The following is a 19,391-nucleotide window of genomic DNA, read 5'->3' as shown; positions in this document are numbered from 1 at the left end:
CTTCACACGGCCATTGCTTTGCTGAAAGATGGGTGGGTGCTGTGCCAAACACTAAACAATGCCAAAATGGATACCTGATCCGTGAGTCATTGGCCTAGAGCTGTGACTTGGGCTCATGGCTGCCAGTAGCATGTTATTGCCACCTGGTGTTCAGGGGAAGACGTCACACTACCTGAGCTGGGACGACTGAAATGGAGCCCTGGTAGCAACTGGTCTTCCTGTGCATGTCGTGTACTGTATAGCTTGTCTGTGTATGTACCGTATATTGCTGCCTGAAAATAAACTGCGTAGCTTTTTCTTTAAGTCTCTCGATCTTCTCTGGAATTTAAGACCCAACCTGTGAAGTCATGGTTGCATTACAAGATTCTCATTTATGTCCTCAGCTTACTGTTGCCATTGAAATATTTTACACTAGCCTATATGTTAGACGGAGCTTGTGCTTAGCACCAGCCTCGTGCTCTTTGAAATTGGAGCTCTAGCAGAAGCCAGATTTGTAATTTGTGAACGTCGTGTTTGAAGCGCCAGAACATGCCATCAGGGTGGAGCCGGCAAGCACTGCTTTATAATTATCTTGTCAGAGAAGGCGCAAGCGTCAGTATTGCATCCTGATATATGTTCTTCCCACTGCTGCAGGTAGATTCAAGTCTGGCTCAATTTGATATTTGTTTTCAAAAGCAAACTTTAAAGCGGTAGTTGTCAACTGATTTTGCCTCAGGAAAAATCCTTGTCCAAATAGTAATTTGTCCTTTACTATTATGTCTTGACTCAACAGTAATTAAACTTATTTCACAAAATAACTTGATTTCAAATATACAATTAAAACTTTATGCTTCAAAACCAAAACACTGTGTTTTCTCTCACAGATTGCGTTCCCAGTCGTCGTCTTATTACAGTAATAATAAAATATTTCTAATTTGAACAGGCAATCCTCAGTATGAAAAATAATAATTCTGTTCAGCCCATATATTCTGCAGTTTGTTTTAGCAAGTCAAAATGCTCTGTTCCGAGCTAATGGAGAAGCTGGACGTATTCCCTTTTCCTGACACTTAGTGTATATTCTGGACCAATTTTGTTTTTTGTTTATATGAAAGTATGTCCCTTTACACACTCATCCAGAAGGGTAATTTTGCACAAGGCCGTCTGTCTACAGCAGAAAAAAAAAATAACCAAATGCACCTGGAAAAATCCCAAGCAAGTCTGGAGCCAGATTCGTGACGTCACCTGTGGAAGCACCAGCAGGCTGCGCGAGCTTTGTGCGGTTTCAGTGCACAGCCTGTGTAGACCAAGTGCTCCCATTTCTCTCTCATTGTCCGGTCTTTTGGGAAACGATGAGTACTAATCCCATCATGATTGGTGTTGCTACACCCTCCTACGATACATCTGTTAACCATTTTAATAATTACGCGATAACTTTGAAGAAATTTGCAGAAAACCACCAGGTCGTTTCCTCATAAACAAACCAGCGCTGATGTAGGATTCAGAGGGAGGCGTCCCGCACGCGACGTCACGAAAATCAATGTTTGCCGGGAAATCCAAATGCCAAGTTTTTTCAGAGGCGGACCAATTCGCCTCGAATGGCTTGAGTTCAACTGAATTTTTCTGGTTTGCGCAAGGTAAAAAAAAAAAAAGGCGCAAAATGTGACAGATATTTGACCAAAGTTTAATATAAAATAGGAGAATTACATTAATCTTGCTCCTGAATTTACCCGTGATGTGCATGTTAAGTTCTGAAGGCTTCATGCTTTTCAGTCCTAAAAACTCATCACAAAGATATTGTGTTGTCTGCCTCATGTTCGGTCATTAATATAAGGGGGGGGAATCCACACCATGCATAAACTCGGAAGTTTATCATGGCTAACGGTTTTATTTGTTAGATTAGTTTAATATTTTGCCTTTTTACACAGATATTCCACAATATTGCCTTCAAGCCAAACAAAACCCAGAAAGTAACTTCCTTTATACTAATAGAAAATATCCATACAAGACATGTTCAGGTGTTCACTTGTTAGGGCCCGAGCCCTATGGGCGAAGGCCCTATTGTTCTTGTAAGAGTTCACTATTATTATTCTTCCGTCTTCTTCTTCCGTCTTCTTCTTCTTCTTTATTTTTCTCCGCTGTTGGGCCATTTTCGGGGCGCTTGCCATGGGCGAAAACGCACGAAATTTGGCACCAGTTCCGAGAATTGCCACCGCTACTCAGAACCAGAAGCTCAAACTTGGCCGGGGCTCAGGGCCTCTATAGCGCCCCCTAAGTCGTTGTGATTTTGGCCTCCCGCATTAAGGTGCCTGGGTGCCATGTAGTTTGTAGTAGTGGCATGCCATTTGGTACGCATATGTATCTCACTAAGCCGGACAAAAATGTAATGCCAATGCATTAGCCACGCCCAACAGGAAGTGAGGTAATTTCACTTTTGTGCGAAATGCATGGCCACGAAGACGGCGCAACTCCTCCTAGACCGTTCATAGGAATGTCACCAAAATTGATACACATCATCTACAGACATGGCTGACAAAAGTTACTAAATACGTTTCACGTAGGATAAACCGTTCAGAAGTTATACGTCAATCAATTTTCGATGCAAAATTTTACAAGCTTAAAAATTCATAACAAATCTTCTGATTGCTCAAAACTGCTCATACTTCACACGCAAATCACGCATTGGGCTTCTGACATGTTACCCAATTTCTGTGATATTTCGCCACTGGGGGCGCTATTTTTGGGCAAAAATTCCAATCTTTCCTCAAATTTGGTCAAACTTCACGGCCACCCTCTTACTACCTCCCATGTCATGTATACCACATTTTGGAAATTTTCGCCCATGGGGGGCACTGTTTTTGTCCGACGCAGTTGCTCCAAAACGGGTTTTTGGTAAATAATTCCATAATGCTTTTCCTTCACACCACTACCTTGTGATAGTACGTTGCTGTTGTAGACACTTATTTTTCCAACTCATAATCGCTCATGTACAGCATAGCGCCACCTACTGACATGGGAAAAACCCAAAAATTTATTCTTCAAAAATCCATATCTCATCTTCTATTTACTCAATTGTCATCAAACTTCATACGCAAACTCTTCATAGCTCACCTGACGTCTACGCCAAATTTTGTGCACTTTCGCCCCTGGGGGTGCTGGTTATGGCAAAAATGATATTGCAGCTTCTGATTTGTCAAACTTGCCAAGCAAACTCTTTACAGGACCCTTGTTGGGGCGCTTGCCATGGTCGACAACGCACGAAATTTGGCTCCTTTTTCTTAGACTGCCACCGCTTCTGAGAACCAGAAGCCCAGATCCAGGCGGGCCTCAGGGCCTCTATAGCGCCCCCTAACTCGTTGTGATTTTGGCCTCCCGCATTAAGGTGCCTGGTTGCCATGTAGTTTGTAGTAGTGGCATGCCATTTGGTACGCATATGTATCTCACTAAGCCGGACAAAAATGTAATGCCAATGCATTAGCCACGCCCAACAGGAAGTGAGGTAATTTCACTTTTGTGCGAAATGCATGGCCACGAAGACGGCGCAACTCCTCCTAGACCGTTCATATGAATGTCACCAAAATTGATACACATCATCTACAGACATGGCTGACAAAAGTTACTAAATAGGTTTCACGTAGCATAAACCGTTCAGAAGTTATATGTCAATCAATTTTCAATGCAACATTTTACATGCTTAAAAATTCATAACAAATCTTCTACTTGCTCAAAACTGCTCATACTTCACACGCAGATCACTCATTGGGCTTCTGACATGTTACCCACTTTCTGTGATATTTCGCCACTGGGGGCGCTATTTTTGGGCAAAAATTCCAGTCTTTCCTCAAATTTGGTCAAACTTCACGGCCACCCTCTTCCTACCTCCCATGTCATGTATACCACATTTTGGGAATTTTCGTCCATGGGGGGCGCTGTTTTTGGCCGATGCAATTTCTCCAAAACGGGTTTTTGGTAAATTATTCCATAATGCTTTTCCTTCACACCACTACCTTGTGATAGTGCGTTGCTGTTGCAGACACTTATTTTTCCAACTCATAATCGCTCAGGTACAGCATAGCGCCACCTACTGACATGGGAAAAACCAGAAATTTTATTCTTCAAAAATCTATATCTCATCTTCTATTTACTCAATTGTCATCAAACTTCATACGCAAACTCTTCATAGCTCACCTGACATGTACGCCTAATTTTGTGCACTTTCGCCCCTGGGGGTGCTGGTTATGGCAGAAATGATATTGCAGCTTCTGATTTGTCAAACTTGGCAAGCAAACTCTTTACAAGACCCTTATTAGGGCGCTATTATTATTAGGGCCCGAGCACCGTCCAGTGCGAGACCCTATCGTTGCCATGTGTCCAATTCTGTTCTTTGTCGCCATTGCGGGAGTAATGTCTCTTGCCGAAGAAGCTGTGGAAGGTATATCGCGGGGACGCATGCCCCCGCCCCCCATGGCCGCTGGCGCGAGGGCCCGTCGAGGCCGCTTGCGGCTTTAATTTATATTTGTACCTGTATACTGTGTACAGATTTGATTTTAAAAGGGGAAAAAAAACAATGTCCCTGGGCATTGACATCTTGCACTCTCCAAGGTTCAAATATCGCACTCTGAGTACAAAGCGTGATGTCACCAACTCCAAATAAGACTTACGAAGGCTGTTGGAGCTCGTGGACATATCGCTTCTAACTTGTTGTAAAGAACCCTAAAGATGCCGAGTGCCAAGCGTTTGGGTGTAAAAAAGAAGTCCGATCATTTTATGTGACATGCTTTTGTTTGTTTTTATTCGCTGAGAAAACGTCATCTTTTTAGACGGCAAAAATCACGTTGCTATGGCAACGGGATTGTGTTCTAGTATCTGTGTCAGTACTGCGTATATGTTATCTAGCTGAATGAGACTTAAACTTCATAAAAGTGACATCTGTTGAGTATTTTTGTTGCCAGTAAAAATCACATGGTGACACAATTTCTGATTAGATTTTTAGAATTGGAAGCCTTTATTTGTCACACGTACATTACAACGTAATGAAGCTGTTTCTCTGTAGATAACCCATCTGAAGCAGTGAAAACGAGCATGCACACGCACAGAGGGGTGATTTGTTATTGCTGGAATCACTCTCTCTAATTTTCTTCCTCCCTGGGCTCATATTCTGGCTCAGACATGTATGGTTGAATTGCTTTTTGTTTCAGGCGCATTTACCATGTTTGCACAGCAAAACTACATAAAAAAAAAAAAGACAAACTTTGCATTGATAACTCTGTCACTATGGGAACTGCCGTTTTGGGCAGGGCTCGAAATTAACTTTTTTTCTTTGTGTCCCCCAGTGGTCCCGAATTCTATGTTGTATTGTCCCGAATGGAAGCAATAGTGTCCCCATTTTTTTCCTCTCTGAAATAAACAGTGGTTAATATTATCATATGAAGTTACTATTATATTTGTAACTATGCGATTTTGAACCCTTTATATCATTTTTACAATAAGTCACAAGACACAAGTGACACATGTCCTATACATCATCTACTTCAAAATTACAGTTATTGCATTTTCAGTTTATTAAACTTTGGCGATCTCACTGTATGAATAGATACCCGTTTATTTAAAGGGGCCAACTAGCTCATTCAGAAAATGTTTCAACTCCCTACATCTGCAGTACACTTTAGTTGAAAATGAGACCCCTTTTATGTTAATTTCATCTACTTGTACCTTGAATATCTGTTGGCACTTATAAGGCCAACTTATCATTTTCACCATTACCGTTATCCATTTTTATGAACTTTCCGTTATCCATTTTTATGAACTTTCGCTGCCGGGTGCAAATGTTAGCAACATCAGCATAGTGCAGGTCCGAGCCTAGTTGTGCTGCTGACTGACTAAACTTTCTGAACTAGAAAGACACCAAGAAAACTCACTTATTCTGTTGAACGGTATCTTCCGTCAATATCATCCACATCTTTCCTGTTGTATTTTATAACGTGTCTAACAGTGTTCATTAAGTTCATTCAGTTGCTAGCGTTGCCTGCAGACCAGGCGATGACACTTTGGATCCTGAAGGTCCTGGAGACGTTATGTCTGGGCTTTCAGTTTCTTCCCCGCGGTCGGTCCGCTTCAACCACTTAAGCATTTTTGTTCTGGCAAGAGTCGGCGCAGCGTGTGCGGTAGCAATTCCATTCCAAGTCCATATAATGCGGACACCGGCCGAAGATTCTAGAACAGAATGCGCTGCTCTGTAGCCTACGGATGCAGGTGCATCGAAAGTGTAGCTACTATGTATTTTTCGCTGTTAACGTTTTAAAATTAAAATTGACAAATTAGGTGAATGTCTACGTATGTGTTACGGCTTTGTAAATAATATTAATGTAGAACTTTTTTTCTAGATCTATTTTTTTCCATTGTCCCGGGATTGTCCCAGATATAATTTTGTGTCCCGATGACATTTTTTATGGTCCCCGGGACGTCGGGACACCGTTAGTTTCGAGCGCTGGTTTTGGGGAATCACCTATGTCACGGCCGGGTATCCAGTTCAGCAAAAATGGTGGTGCCTTGGCAAGCCTATTTTTAGCAAGATCATAACTTTTTTTAAAATTATAAAATTATTTTTTTATTTAAACTGTGGTGGGGCACATCAGGGCACTTGCCATGATGGGTAAATGGTGTTTATTTTTGGGTTTTGTTTAACTTGAAAGAAAATTCTTTAGTGTTCTGGCTTTGGTTGTTTACACTGAACCAAATAAAGTCAGCATAAAGCCGTGCCAGCGTGTGTTTTTACACAGCACGCTGGTGTTCCACAAACAGAATCATGATGTGAGGCAATGGAGTGTTGGCGTATAGGGTGACGTATACCACACGTCAGAAATATGAATACGCTGAGCATAACGCTGCTTTCAAAACAATAATGCAGGGTGAACTGAGTGTTGGGGTGCTTTTGTTAGCTGTGCACATTTATACCACTCTTCAAACACCAGCAAAGTTGCTGTGTGACCAGAAATTTTTTGGAGGAGAAAGTGAAGAAAAGTAGGAAGCGATTTGAGGCAGAAAGGTGCTCAAAACCTCAGACGTCGGAGATGTAGACGTTTGAATTCGTGCTGGTCTCGGAAGGGTCAATGTCTTCAACCCAGTGTCACACCCCTGTTCTGCAATACCGGCTGTCACTTTTACACAGAAATCAGTCCCGTCTCTGTTACTATCAATAACAACAGCATGCGGACACAGAACACGAGGTGGAATAAAGGTGTAAGGTTCTGGTTTTGAACAGGCTGTGTAAAAGGGGCTATTGACTGTAGGCTTACGTGTTACTGTTCAGTGTGAGGCTACCAATGAAAGATGTCAGACACAAGCTGGAAACAGAAACACCAAGTGTTTCTCAAAATAAACGCACACCATTGATACCCCCTTTCCACCAAATCAGTTCCAGGGCTGGTTCGGGGCCAGTGCTGGTGCTGGTTCACAACTCGTTCAACTTGCGAGCCAGCTGAGAACCAGTTTGCTTTTCCATAGCTCACGGTACTAAGGGAAGCCATGTCATTACGTCGCTGTATACGTCAGTTACGTCGCTATGTTTGCATAAACCTTGGCGCAAATATCGAAGCAAAAACAACACGGAAGCAGCAACAACAACAACAATAATAATAATAATGGATGACTTCGCGTTTGTACAGCTGCTGCTTCTCGTCGCTTAAAAATGGCGATCTTTCGCGGTCTTATTGTTGTTGGTCTTAACAACTCCGCCCCCCCGCTGACGTAAGCGGTTCTTTCCTCTGGCCCAGCAGAGAGTTGGTGCTAGCCTGGAACCGGTTTTTCTGGCCCCAGAGCCAGTTCTTTGTCAGTGGAAACAGAAAACCCGGTTCCAAACTAAGCACTGGCCCCGAACCAGCCCTGGAACTGCTTTGGTGGAAAAGGGGCATGAGAGGGATTTTGCTTTTGTCTGATTTGTTTGACTTGATACATATTTTGATGCACAAAGCCATAGTTTCTGAAGTTAAGGGTTGGGTGTGTCGTCTCCCCCCCCCCCCCCCCCCCCCCCAAAAAAAAAAAAAAAAAAAAATTCATATTTATTTTTAGCATGCTTTGGCATTGGGTATGGAGCAAAGCACCTACAAATGCATCCAATATGAAAACAGTCCATTGAGAAAACGAATAAAATTACAGAATGGTGCTGTACTCTTATTATTGTTTAGCTTCAATCAAACCTTTATTTCAACCTGGGTGGGATGTCATTCATGCACTGGAACACGGAGCATAATTTGGGTATTTTTGCATTAAGAGTAAATAAATAAATACATTGTGCAAATGATCCATTTTGGATGTCATGTAATTATAAACATGCATCATCTCCATATACAAGCAGCTAAATAAAACTATTAGATTATATTGACGTATTATTATAAACTTGCTTACTGAGCATGAAGCTGCTTTTCTTGCATCAGGTTTTAAATGAGTTTATTAAAGTGGCGTCAGTGATGGTTTCACTTTGCTTTTAACAACTTTTCAGAATGCCATCACCTCATATTTAAATACATATAGTAGGCATATCAGATGCTCGCTGGCCGTGCTGTGAAAATTGTGCATGCAGATGCTCATCTGAGTTTCCAAATCTGTCATTACTTAACTCTTGAATATTTTCTATCGTGAATACTATCATGTAAAAAGCTTATAATCTCTACTTTTCAAAGAAATATATCTTAAGATCTGGGGTGGTTTTCCCAAAAGCATCATAGCACAAAGATCATCATTAAATGGTAGTGTGAGCATCACAATGAACACTCACTCTCCTAGTTAAGATGCTCTTAGTGTTGAGGCTTTTGGGAAACCCACCCCTGTTCAGTACTTCGGGAGTAACGGCAGGTTAAAGTTGGCACACTGGTAAAAATTCTTCTCGCGTGATGTCTGGAAACTGCTGGTGCTTTTTGAGTCACGGGAAAGCGGTCAGGCTCTCTCTCTTCTGATCAGCTTCTGACTGGATTACTCATGAATGTCAGTCAGATGACCCCTATTGGGATGTTCTCTCGCTCTCACAGTTTCTGATGAAGTATTCAGCAAAGTTTTCCATCAGCTAGTTTTGATGTTATGCTTCACAGGAGACTTTGAAGTGAGGTTTCATAGCTTTACCTACTTATTTTTTTCAAATCAAACTGATTCATGTACACTACCGTTCAAAAGTTTGGGGTCGCCCAGACAATTTTGTGTTTTCCATGAAAAGTCACACTTTTATTTATCACCATAAGTTGTAAAACGAATAGAAAATATAGTCAAGGCATTTTTCTGGCCATTTTGAGCATTTAATCGACCCCACAAATGTGATGCTCCAGAAACTCAATCTGCTCAAAGGAAGGTCAGTTTTATAGCTTCTCTAAAGAGCTCAACTGTTTTCAGCTGTGCTAACATGATTGTACAAGGGTTTTCTAATCATCCATTAGCCTTCTGAGGCAATGAGCAAACACATTGTACCATTAGAACACTGGAGTGAGAGTTGCTGGAAATGGGCCTCTATACACCTATGGAGATATTGCACCAAAAACCAGACATTTGCAGCTAGAATAGTCATTTACCACATTAGCAATGTATAGAGTGGATTTCTGATTAGTTTTAAGTGATCTTCATTGAAAAGAACAGTGCTTTTCTTTCAAAAATAAGGATTTCAAAGTGACCCCAAACTTTTGAACGGTAGTGTAAATAAATAAATAACTATTTTAGAATATAACGTTTGTTTTCATGAAAATATTGAGATCTTAGTGGTTGGAATGAGATTTAAAAAAAAAAAAAGTCAGAAATGTCAATTTCAGTTCAATTAATTGGAATTGTTTATTGGATGTGGCTTACACGTTTTTTTCGAGGTTCGCCTTTAAAGCTGTGACTATTAATCAAAATAATCATTCATATTCTTTCATATAAACACTAGTAGGCCCTACTTAGAAATACAAAACCCTACAGAGCACAGAGAGGGTATTCAAAATATTCTTATTACATTTTTATTTTGATAGAGAATGGTAGATGTGAATGATATTCAGTGCTTATTTATGCATATTTTATAATTAACATTGATTTCTCCTTTGTGATGTGTAAATGAGAGTTAAGATGGGTTTTATATTGCACAAATAGTCATTTGGTGAAACTTTGAAAAAGAGTGTGTACCGATTTAACTTTTTTTTTTTTTTTTTTTTTTTTACCTAATTGGCATAATTAATACTAATTAAATACTAATTTGCATGATTTTGTTTTTACTAATTTTTCAAACTTTGTATTCAGTGTACAACCATCTATGTGCCTGCCAATTTCCATGTAAATATCTTGGAAAAATAGTTATTAGGAAAAAACATTTGATCTCATTTGTTAATGAGGCCCATTTTGGACCATGTTATCCTACTGCATATTACAGCAGTTTTCTAAAAAATTAAGTCGTTTTTTCAATCTTTTGATTTGTAATATCTCAAGGACGGATAAACGTTTTAATTCTGCAAAAATATGTTGTTTGGCATTGAGTTCTGAATTCATCGGGAGCAGTTCCAAGCAATTTGGATTGAATTTGAATTTTCGCCTGATGTGCCTACATATAGAGCAAAAACAAAGACGTGAGAGGGACAACACAGCCCATATTATAAAACGGCAAAAGCCATCTGCTGTTGAGTTTTATTAAGGGGACCATCACGGCATACTGTCAAGTCCTGATCAGTTCCTGAGAATTAACGTTAGCATTAATGAGAATATTAAATTGACCAAAATTCACACCTCTGTATAGCTCCACCAGCAACTAAATAACACAGAGTGCCTCTCTGTGGTGACACCCCCTCCCTCCCCACCAGTGATTACATCAGGTCACAGATGGTGTTTGTATACGGGGGTGTGACAGCGGGAAAAAAGGCTGCTGGAGTGGGGCTTTAAGGTATCAAGGGGGCTGTTTGCATGAAACACATTCTGTGACATGGTTTGCTTGCAGTTCACACGTGCTTGTAGAAGTCATCTTGTGCCTTTTGAGGCTGATCACGTGCAAAAGTATGAATGGGTAAGAGGGATATTCGGCTACTTGTTGTAGTGAGTGCAATGTATATTCTGAACTAGAAGGGCTTCATAATTTAAGAGATGAATGTTGACAGACGAGTCTTAATTTAAACCATCTTAACGTCATAGCTTCCCATTTATATTTTGGTGTGTTGATCAGCCACTTTAGCTTTCCCTGGCTGAGAGTTGCTCCCTGGACTTAAATGAGAAGCACACAGGGGTTCATTTTTGCCCTCACTCACCCTAAACAGGCTTAATGAGTGAGCGGTGTCCAGCATGCAGTAATGACACTGCTTTTAATGGCTTCCTGTTCTTTACAGCTCCAGAACCCCAGGCTACTCTGCCTTGTACAGTCAGGGGATTACAGCAACTTTAATTGTGGTGAACTGCACAGTGAGAGCAGCTCTTAAATATCACCATTTACCAGTGATTTCTGCATTTGTGGATTTGTACATATGCATGTTAAATCACTTGCTATAGATTTCCTGCGTGCAGAGTTGTGAGCTTGCAGCAGGCTTGTTTAGAGTGAGTGCGTGTGCACACGTGTATGTGTGCGCGCACGTCTGTTGGGACCCACAGCCAGTACAACGTGAGTTTGATTTTGCTTGACAGGTTTATGGCAGACGGCTGAACTTATGGATATATTTTCTATGCACCCCCCCTCATCAGCCATCAGTTAACAACACATAAAATTCATATAATTACATTTTGGTTTCCAGTTTGAAGTATGTGTAAAATTTTCACCTATTTTCCTCTTCCTGTTAAGCCTGAGTTGTAGCTGCACTCCCTCAACGGAACATATCCAACAAGGTCTTGGCGCATGTGGCAGCTGGGAAGAGCCATGTATCATTCATTCCACTGTAACTCATGCAGAGTTCATGTGTGCGCACACATCTCTGAATGTTTCTTTCAGGCTTGGGTGCCGAAAGGGTAGTGGTGATGTAAACAAGTGAGTCAGGCTATGGGTAATGCCGTCACCATCTGAACACTGCAACTAGTGTCTTTTGAATTCGACCGCACGTGTGACGGACTAAATAAACCACGTTTTATAGAAACGGGTTGTCCATTCCTGTTTTCGTTTTAGTGTGAATGATGAGATGATAAGCCAGTTCGAATGTATTTCTCTAAATTACATGTCAAGTGAACCACACTAAGCCCATGTTTTAGAATGCTGACCTGTATAAACCACTTTTCATTTTAATATGGGTCGAGCCAGTTTACAATGCAAAACTCTTTCTCCCATAGGTTGGTTGGAGCACAGCTCGTGACTACTACACCTTCTTGTGGTCTCCTCTACCAGATGTGTACACAGAAGGCACCGCAGTCAACAGATCAGTGATCTTTCAAGGTAACATTACATAGCATAATATTGTATTGCTTCTTTCTTTCAAAAAACTTTATAAACATTTTATACATTTTAAGAACAGCTAATAAGAAACAAAATTGTTTGATTTGTCGCATATGTTACAGTTAAAAAAAAATTAAATATAACAGAACATGGGGGGGGCAGTTTGTGACAGGAGAATACAGCATGAAGCTCCAATTGGTTTTCAACTCCTACATATTGCAAAAGAAATGTATACCGTATTTTCTGGACTATAAGCCGCTACTTTTTTCCTAGGTTTTGAACCATGCGGCTTATACAAAGGTGCGGCTATTCTGTGGATTTTTCTTCCACCGCTAGGGGCGCTCTAACCGGAAGTAGAATCAAAAATAAGATAGACAAAAAATCAATGCAAAGAAGAATTAGCAGATCTTTAGCAGATAGAACACGCACGACAAATTACTAACTGGTAATTATTTTCAAATCCAGCGAAGATGATTAAAGTGACTTGTGGTTTCAAACACAGGAGAAATGAAGGTAAATAAATACCGGTTATTTTCTCTTGGTTCTGTTCCGTTTTAATCAGCAAAGTTGCTGCCGTGTTAAAAGGCACTGTTCGGAAAGAATCTGTTCAGGTACATACATGTACATTTACAGTACAAAATCGTTCTGTACATGCAGTAAATATCTAATTTTTCAACATAGATATCTGCGGCTTATAGCCCGGTGCGGCTTGTATATCTTTGTTTTTTAATTTTTTTTTTAAAAATAGAGCGGATGCGGCTTATATACAGGTGCGCTGTATAGTCCAGAAAATACGGTATTAAAAAGAAACGGACAATACAAAAATATAAAAGAAAAACTTAAAAGGAATAAAAGAATTAAACTGGAGAGGACGGCCCCATATGGACAGTTGAAAGTCACACTTGGAAGACACTCTGGACGCTTACAGTCATGCTTTTATGCCTGAGGACTACAGTTGACTTGCTAACTTTAGGACTGCAATTGTCATGAACAGTTTTGCACTCAAGTTTCCATCAATGAAGAGTTATAACGTCAACGAAACTGACTTCATGTTAAAACTATTAATGTGATTATCATGTCTGTTGTTGCCCAAATGAGGATGGGTTCCCTTTTGAGTCTGGTTCCTCTCGAGGTTTCATGTCGTCTGAGGGAGTTTTTCCTTGCCACCGTCGCCACAGGCTTGCTCATTGGGGATAAAATTAGTTTATGTTTTAAGTCATTCAAGTTCTGTAAAGCTGCTTTGCGACAATTGTGTATTGTTAAAAGCGCTATAAAAAAATTAAACAAAAGTACTATGCTATAATAATTTCTTATAGTAGAGAAATGATTATTGGTGGGGAAAAGCAAGAAGAAAAGGGAGGGGGAAGGGAGAACAAATATGAGGTCATGGGATGATCAGTAAATTAAAGACAGATTTGCCGAATTCAAAACAAAATATCCTTACGTAAAATAACTGTGGAAGATTTGTCTCGTCAGTGAGATCAACGCACCATTTTTCTCCCAACTCTTTTTGGAGCTGTATGGAGTAAGGCCGAATCCCATTTCACCCCTTGGACCAACCCCTTGGCCCTTCCCCTCCATTTTGCGCGTTCACGTGAAGGGGTAGGGGTATCCCAATCCCAGTTAACGCGGAGGGGTAAGGGAAGGGGTAGGGCTTCTGTACCCCTCCAAACAGAGATTTTCCTGGAGCTGACTCCGAACGAAGGGGTTTGAGTGATTTCCCACAATGCCATGCGGATTTCAGAAAGATGGCGGTTCCCGCGGCGAAAGATTGTCATAAATGTATTTTCTCCATTATTTACGTGTTTTAAGTTGTTATCCAGAGGAAACACGCCACTTGATTCGCTTTCGAGCTGAGAATGAGCAGCGATTTCTGAAATCCAAGCTGCTGCTAAAAAGCTTTGGGAGTGAGTATTGTTTTCGGTTGCTTGATTGCGTACGTTTTGTTCTGTTATTCTCGCTTTTATTGTTTACATGAGTGTTCTGACACCTCATTCTGTCGGATGTGGTGCACGAAGCGCCAAAGATATCCCATTCAGTGGTGTTAGTTAACAAATCACACCCTGCCAGCAGAGATTTCTGGTTCTGCCTCTGGCTCTGACTGTAGCGGCTGGTCGCAGCCAATGACGCATTTGGTCGCGTTTTGCTAACGTAAATGCTGACGGAGGTACGCGATGACGTATGCGATCGTTGAAGGGCTATCCCAATACGTAAGGGTTGAATTTCAAGCTCTATCCCTTGTAGCTCAGTTTCAATGGGAAGGGCCAAGGGGAAGGGGGAGGGGTAGGGGTAGAAATTAGAATTGGGATTGGGCCTAAGTCATCTGTTCTAGAAGGTGTAGTTTAACAGTACTGACAAAGAAGCCGCCAGTAGGGTCATTTTTCTGAAGCCTTTATTTTATAATGGCTTTTTACTTACAGCCAATAAGATTTTTAGGGGGTAAGGATCATCTTTACTTCGTCCATCAGGGATATATCCAAGATGGAGGAATGTGAATGTTGCACTTGTATTGAAACCTTGGGTTTTTGAAATGATTGTTGCCATTTCCTACCAGAAACTCTGAATATAGAGACAGTACGGTCTTGCACCTCTTTTTGACATTTTTTGCTCATTTAAATGCAGCACTGTGGCTTGGGCCCCTTCAGAGGTACTATATTAAGAGATTTTTTTTTTTTTTTAATATCCAAATGACGGCTGCAGTAAAATATGGACCACACAAACTCCCTATTAGCACACTCAAGTGTTGATGGGCCTGTTTTATAGCAGTGGTTTAGGTCACAGACTGGAATCTTTGTAAAATGGAAGATAAAGGTGCACCAGTATGGTCTGGAGATAGCAGGATGATATAGTAAAAGGATTTATAAGCTAGCACACTTTTAGTTTGCACATGTGAGTTGTAAAACATGGTGTTAAATGGAGGTTACCATTAAAAAAAAAAATCTTTTCCAGAAGGCCTTCTACAAGCTTTTGGTAAAATAATACATCTAAACGTTCCTTCATTGATAATGACAAGAATAACAAGATGGATTTGTGCTTATAAATATTTGCACAGGTTACTACGTCCCCAACGATGATGGGGAATTCTACCAGTTCTGTTATGTTACTCACAAAGGAGAGATTCGTGGGGCCAGTACACCTTTCCAGTTCCGTGCTAACAGCCCCACTGAGGAGGAACTGCTGACTGTGGAGGATGAGGGTGGATCAGACATTCTGGTCGTCACCACCAAAGCCAGCTATCTGGAGGTAAGCAAGTCTAGAGAGCAGCAAGTCGTGTTACAGAAAAGTACCAAAAAACCCCTCGCAAATGCCTGATTATCACTCCTGTGTTTTAAGTGCAGATGAAGTGCTATACATTGTCTAATATAAAACACATGTTAAGTGAGCCAGTGTGAGCTGCTTTGGTCAACTCCAGTCAATTTCCTGTCTGATTCACCCCTCAGTGTGAGGCTTTGATGAATAACAAATCACGTGCAGCATTTTCCTGCATGTCCTTATGAGTACTGCATTTGCGCCATGCATTGTTTTTCAGCAAAAGATGGAGGAGGTGCGCCTGGAAAAGGAGGAACTGCTGAAGAGCATGGAGCTGCTGCAGAAAGAGAGAGATGAGCTGCTGGTGGAGAGAGACAGAATTCAGAAAGAGTACGAGCAGGAGAGAGAGAACACTGCCCAGCTCAGGAAAGAAGTGCAGGTCAGAGCTGGAGGTCTCTTGTCCTTGCCTCTAGTGAAAGCTGGTGGAACTTTTAACATGTATTAAAATCATTTAGAGCTACAAGCTACGCATGATTTAAAATAGCTAAGCTACAGCCAAACTATTATTTGATATAGTAACTAGCTACTCTACAAGCTATTAAGAAAAAGTAGCTAACTAAATTGAAGCTACGTTTAAAAAAAAAAAAAAAAAGGAGGAAAAGCAATGGTGGTGATTTTTAATTTTATTGTTTGCAAAAGATAAAATTAGACGTACTTTGTACAGGGTGTGCCATAAAAGTGATTTTGCTTTACTGTTTGTAAACCTTAAAAACCACTCCTAGTAAGAAGCACCCAAGTAAAACAGCAGAGAAAAAAGCTGCAAGCTGGGTTGTATTATAAGTGATATTTTAAAAATTGCGACAACACAGTCATGAATGGTCAGTGAAGTTATGTGATTCAGGCTGGGTACAGAGCCTATCAGTAATCACTAGGGTCACGTCCATAGACTGTATAAAATCAAGTTCAGTGATTTTCTCAGCACCATTGTTCTTAAGTTTACTTATTCTGCCTTATTCCGACACACATTTTTTTGGATCCACTACTCCTAGGGCGTTCGAGATAGAGACACCGTTCCAACTCTGAGACGTCTGGCCCGAAGTGGTGTAGTGTGCTTGTATACAGCTTTTGGATCAACGCGCCCGTTCTCTTGTTCTTGTCATTTTTCTTTTGTTTTTTTTCCCCATAGAGAATGAACAGGGCTCATGAATCGTCCTACTCGGACACGCTCCATCGCAGATGCACCAAACCTCATGTGATACTTCAGGCCAACTCCCCCGACACATACATGCAATCGGTTCTGACCCGCACTCATATTTTTCCTTTCTTTTTGCTCATCCCTTTTTCCTCCATAGGCTTGCATTGATTTTTGGCCCCATTGAAAATGAATGGTGTTTCAGGAGAAAAACTTTCACTCTCCATCAATTCTTTTAACCAAGTGACCAAACTTCAAGAAACTTCACTTGATGCCTCAGGCCAAGTCCCCGCACAGATCCATCCCCTCATCTGAGACCTGCACTCATCTTTTCCTTGGTTTTCACACATCTCTTTTTACCTCCATAGGCTTCCATTGATTTTTGGCCCCATTCAAATGAATGGAGTTTTGCTCAGTAACACTTCACCACACATCCACCAAACTTCATACGGCACCTCAGGCCAAATCACCCGTCACACACATGATATCGGTTCTGACCCGCACTCGGCTTTGTCTTGCCTTTCATCCGTCCATTTTTTCTCCATTTTGCCGCTAATCAGTGGAAGCTTGACTGAGTCATTCCTCCCTTCCCCCATAGGTGATGCATTTGGCAAGGATCTGCTCATTTGAGACTTTGACAGCAAATCAACTTCAACTCAATGGCCACTTTATTAGGAATACTTAAACGTGTGCACACGATAGCAATTAGCATATAAGCATTCACGTGTTACCATGCTAGCTGTTAGCATGTTGCCCATTACGATATCATGCCTGCTGTTAGCTCGCGAGTTGTTAGCATGTTCACCATTAGCATGTTATCATGAGAGCTGTTAACATGTTAGGATTAGCATGGTAGCATGCAGAGTTTGCATGTTTGCTGTTAGCGAGTTCGCCTGAGCATGTTAGCATGCTAACTGTTAGCTGTTAGCATGTCACCCTCAGCGTGTTAGCATGCTAAAAGTTAACATATTAGCCATTAGCATGTTAGCCTGTTAGCATGATCGCTGTCAGCATATTAGCCTTAGTGTTAGAATTTTAACAAATAGCATGTTAATCATTAGTATGTTAGAATGTTAGCTATTAGCATGTTAGCATTAACATGTTAGCATGCTAGCTTTTAGCATGTTGGTATGCTGTTAGCATGTTAACTGTTAGCATGTTGGCATGTTAACTGTTAGCATGCTAGTTGTTAGGTGTTACCATGTTGGCATGCTAGCTTTTAGCATGCTAGCATGATAGCTGTTCTGCTACAGCTCAGCAAGCACACTGCATTTTCTCTGCGGAAATGCAGTCTAGTTTAACACAATCATTTGATGACAGAATGGAAGGAGGCGTTTTTTCTGGAGAATGCACGCACTTGCGGCTATAGCTAGAACCCATGTTTGTTTTCTGAAAGGATTAAAGATTCATTTTGTTTTAAATGTTTGCTTTGTTTGCCAAAAACTAACCACATCACAGCCTACAAAAACTCGCCATCCAATCTGCGGAAGCATATTGAGGTATATAAATGTTTTGTTCCAAGAGAAAGCTTGCAGTGAAGTTGTCTGTGCTTTTAGAATTAGCGATAGCGTTGCAATAGCTATGCAGTCTGGTTAGTCAAATGACTTTCTGTGGATTTTCTCATCAAGTTGCCGTAGCCTTGTCCACAGTTAACGTTTACACATAGCTAGTTAACTTGTACACTGTTAGTTAGCATGTAAAAACGGAGTTTTGTTAACATGAATAACGTTAACTTACCTGAAGCCCTTTCAGAAATGTGTTTTAGCATAATCTTGCCAAATAAACAATGTAGAAATCTTTCTTTTCTAGTAGCGTTAGATACCCAATATGATTTCGAGTTTGAAAAGAGTTTGCTAGCATGTCAGGTGGAGTTTCACTGACTGACTAGCTAGCTTAAAGTTAAACCACGATGATGCACAGCATGTCTTCATTTTGTGAATTCAGATTTCTGTCTTTGGTAATGTTATTAGGTTTTGTAAGTGTTGTGGCAATAATAAAACGATGCGTTGCCAGAAAATGTACTTTTAATACTTAAGTATTTTTAAAAGCAAGTACTGCAGTACTTTAACTTGAGTAAAAAAATTGACTGTGTAACTTTCACTTGTATCAGAGTAACATCTGACCAGTGGGATCTGTACTTTGACTTAAGTAATGAAGTTGGGTACTTTGTCCACCTCTCGGTAATCTGTATAATTTTTTCTTGGTTATATTATGGGCCTGGGGCGGCACGGTGGTGTGGTGGTTAGCACTGTCACCTCACAGCAAGAAGGTCTGGGTTCGAGCCCCGTGGCCGGCGAGGGCCTTTCTGTGTGGAGTTTGCATGTTCTCCCCGTGTCCACGTGGGTTTCCTCCGGGTGCTCCGGTTTCCCCCACAGTCCAAAGACATGCAGGTTAGGTTAACTGGTGACTCTAAATTGACCGTAGGTGTGAATGTGAGTGTGAATGGTTGTCTGTGTCTATGTGTCAGCCCTGTGATGACCTGGCGACTTGTCCAGGGTGTACCCCGCCTTTCGCCCGTAGTCAGCTGGGATAGGCTCCAGCTTGCCTGCGACCCTGTAGAACAGGATAAAGCGGCTAGAGATAATGAGATGAGATATTATGGGCCTGCAGTAATTGGCCTATCAA

The 19,391-nt window shown here is 41.0% G+C and overlaps 1 protein-coding gene across 3 annotated transcripts in view; it reads left to right on the top strand.

Annotated features, from left to right (window-relative positions):
- Positions 1–19,391, top strand: part of tax1bp1b (Tax1 (human T-cell leukemia virus type I) binding protein 1b) — a 66,838-nt gene that overhangs the window by 22,290 nt on the left and 25,157 nt on the right. For all 3 annotated transcript variants that reach the window (XM_060921810.1, XM_060921809.1, XM_060921808.1), the window contains exons 3-5: positions 12,223–12,325; positions 15,378–15,568; positions 15,855–16,013. In XM_060921810.1, the coding sequence (XP_060777793.1) occupies positions 12,223–12,325; positions 15,378–15,568; positions 15,855–16,013 (453 nt within the window). The remainder of the gene's footprint in view (positions 1–12,222; positions 12,326–15,377; positions 15,569–15,854; positions 16,014–19,391) is intronic.

Source organism: Neoarius graeffei, chromosome 5, assembly GCF_027579695.1.
Source record: "Neoarius graeffei isolate fNeoGra1 chromosome 5, fNeoGra1.pri, whole genome shotgun sequence".
Classification (NCBI taxonomy): domain Eukaryota; kingdom Metazoa; phylum Chordata; class Actinopteri; order Siluriformes; family Ariidae; genus Neoarius; species Neoarius graeffei.
The sequence above is the reverse complement of the archived record's forward strand: the minus strand, read 5'-3'. Positions and strand labels throughout refer to the sequence as shown.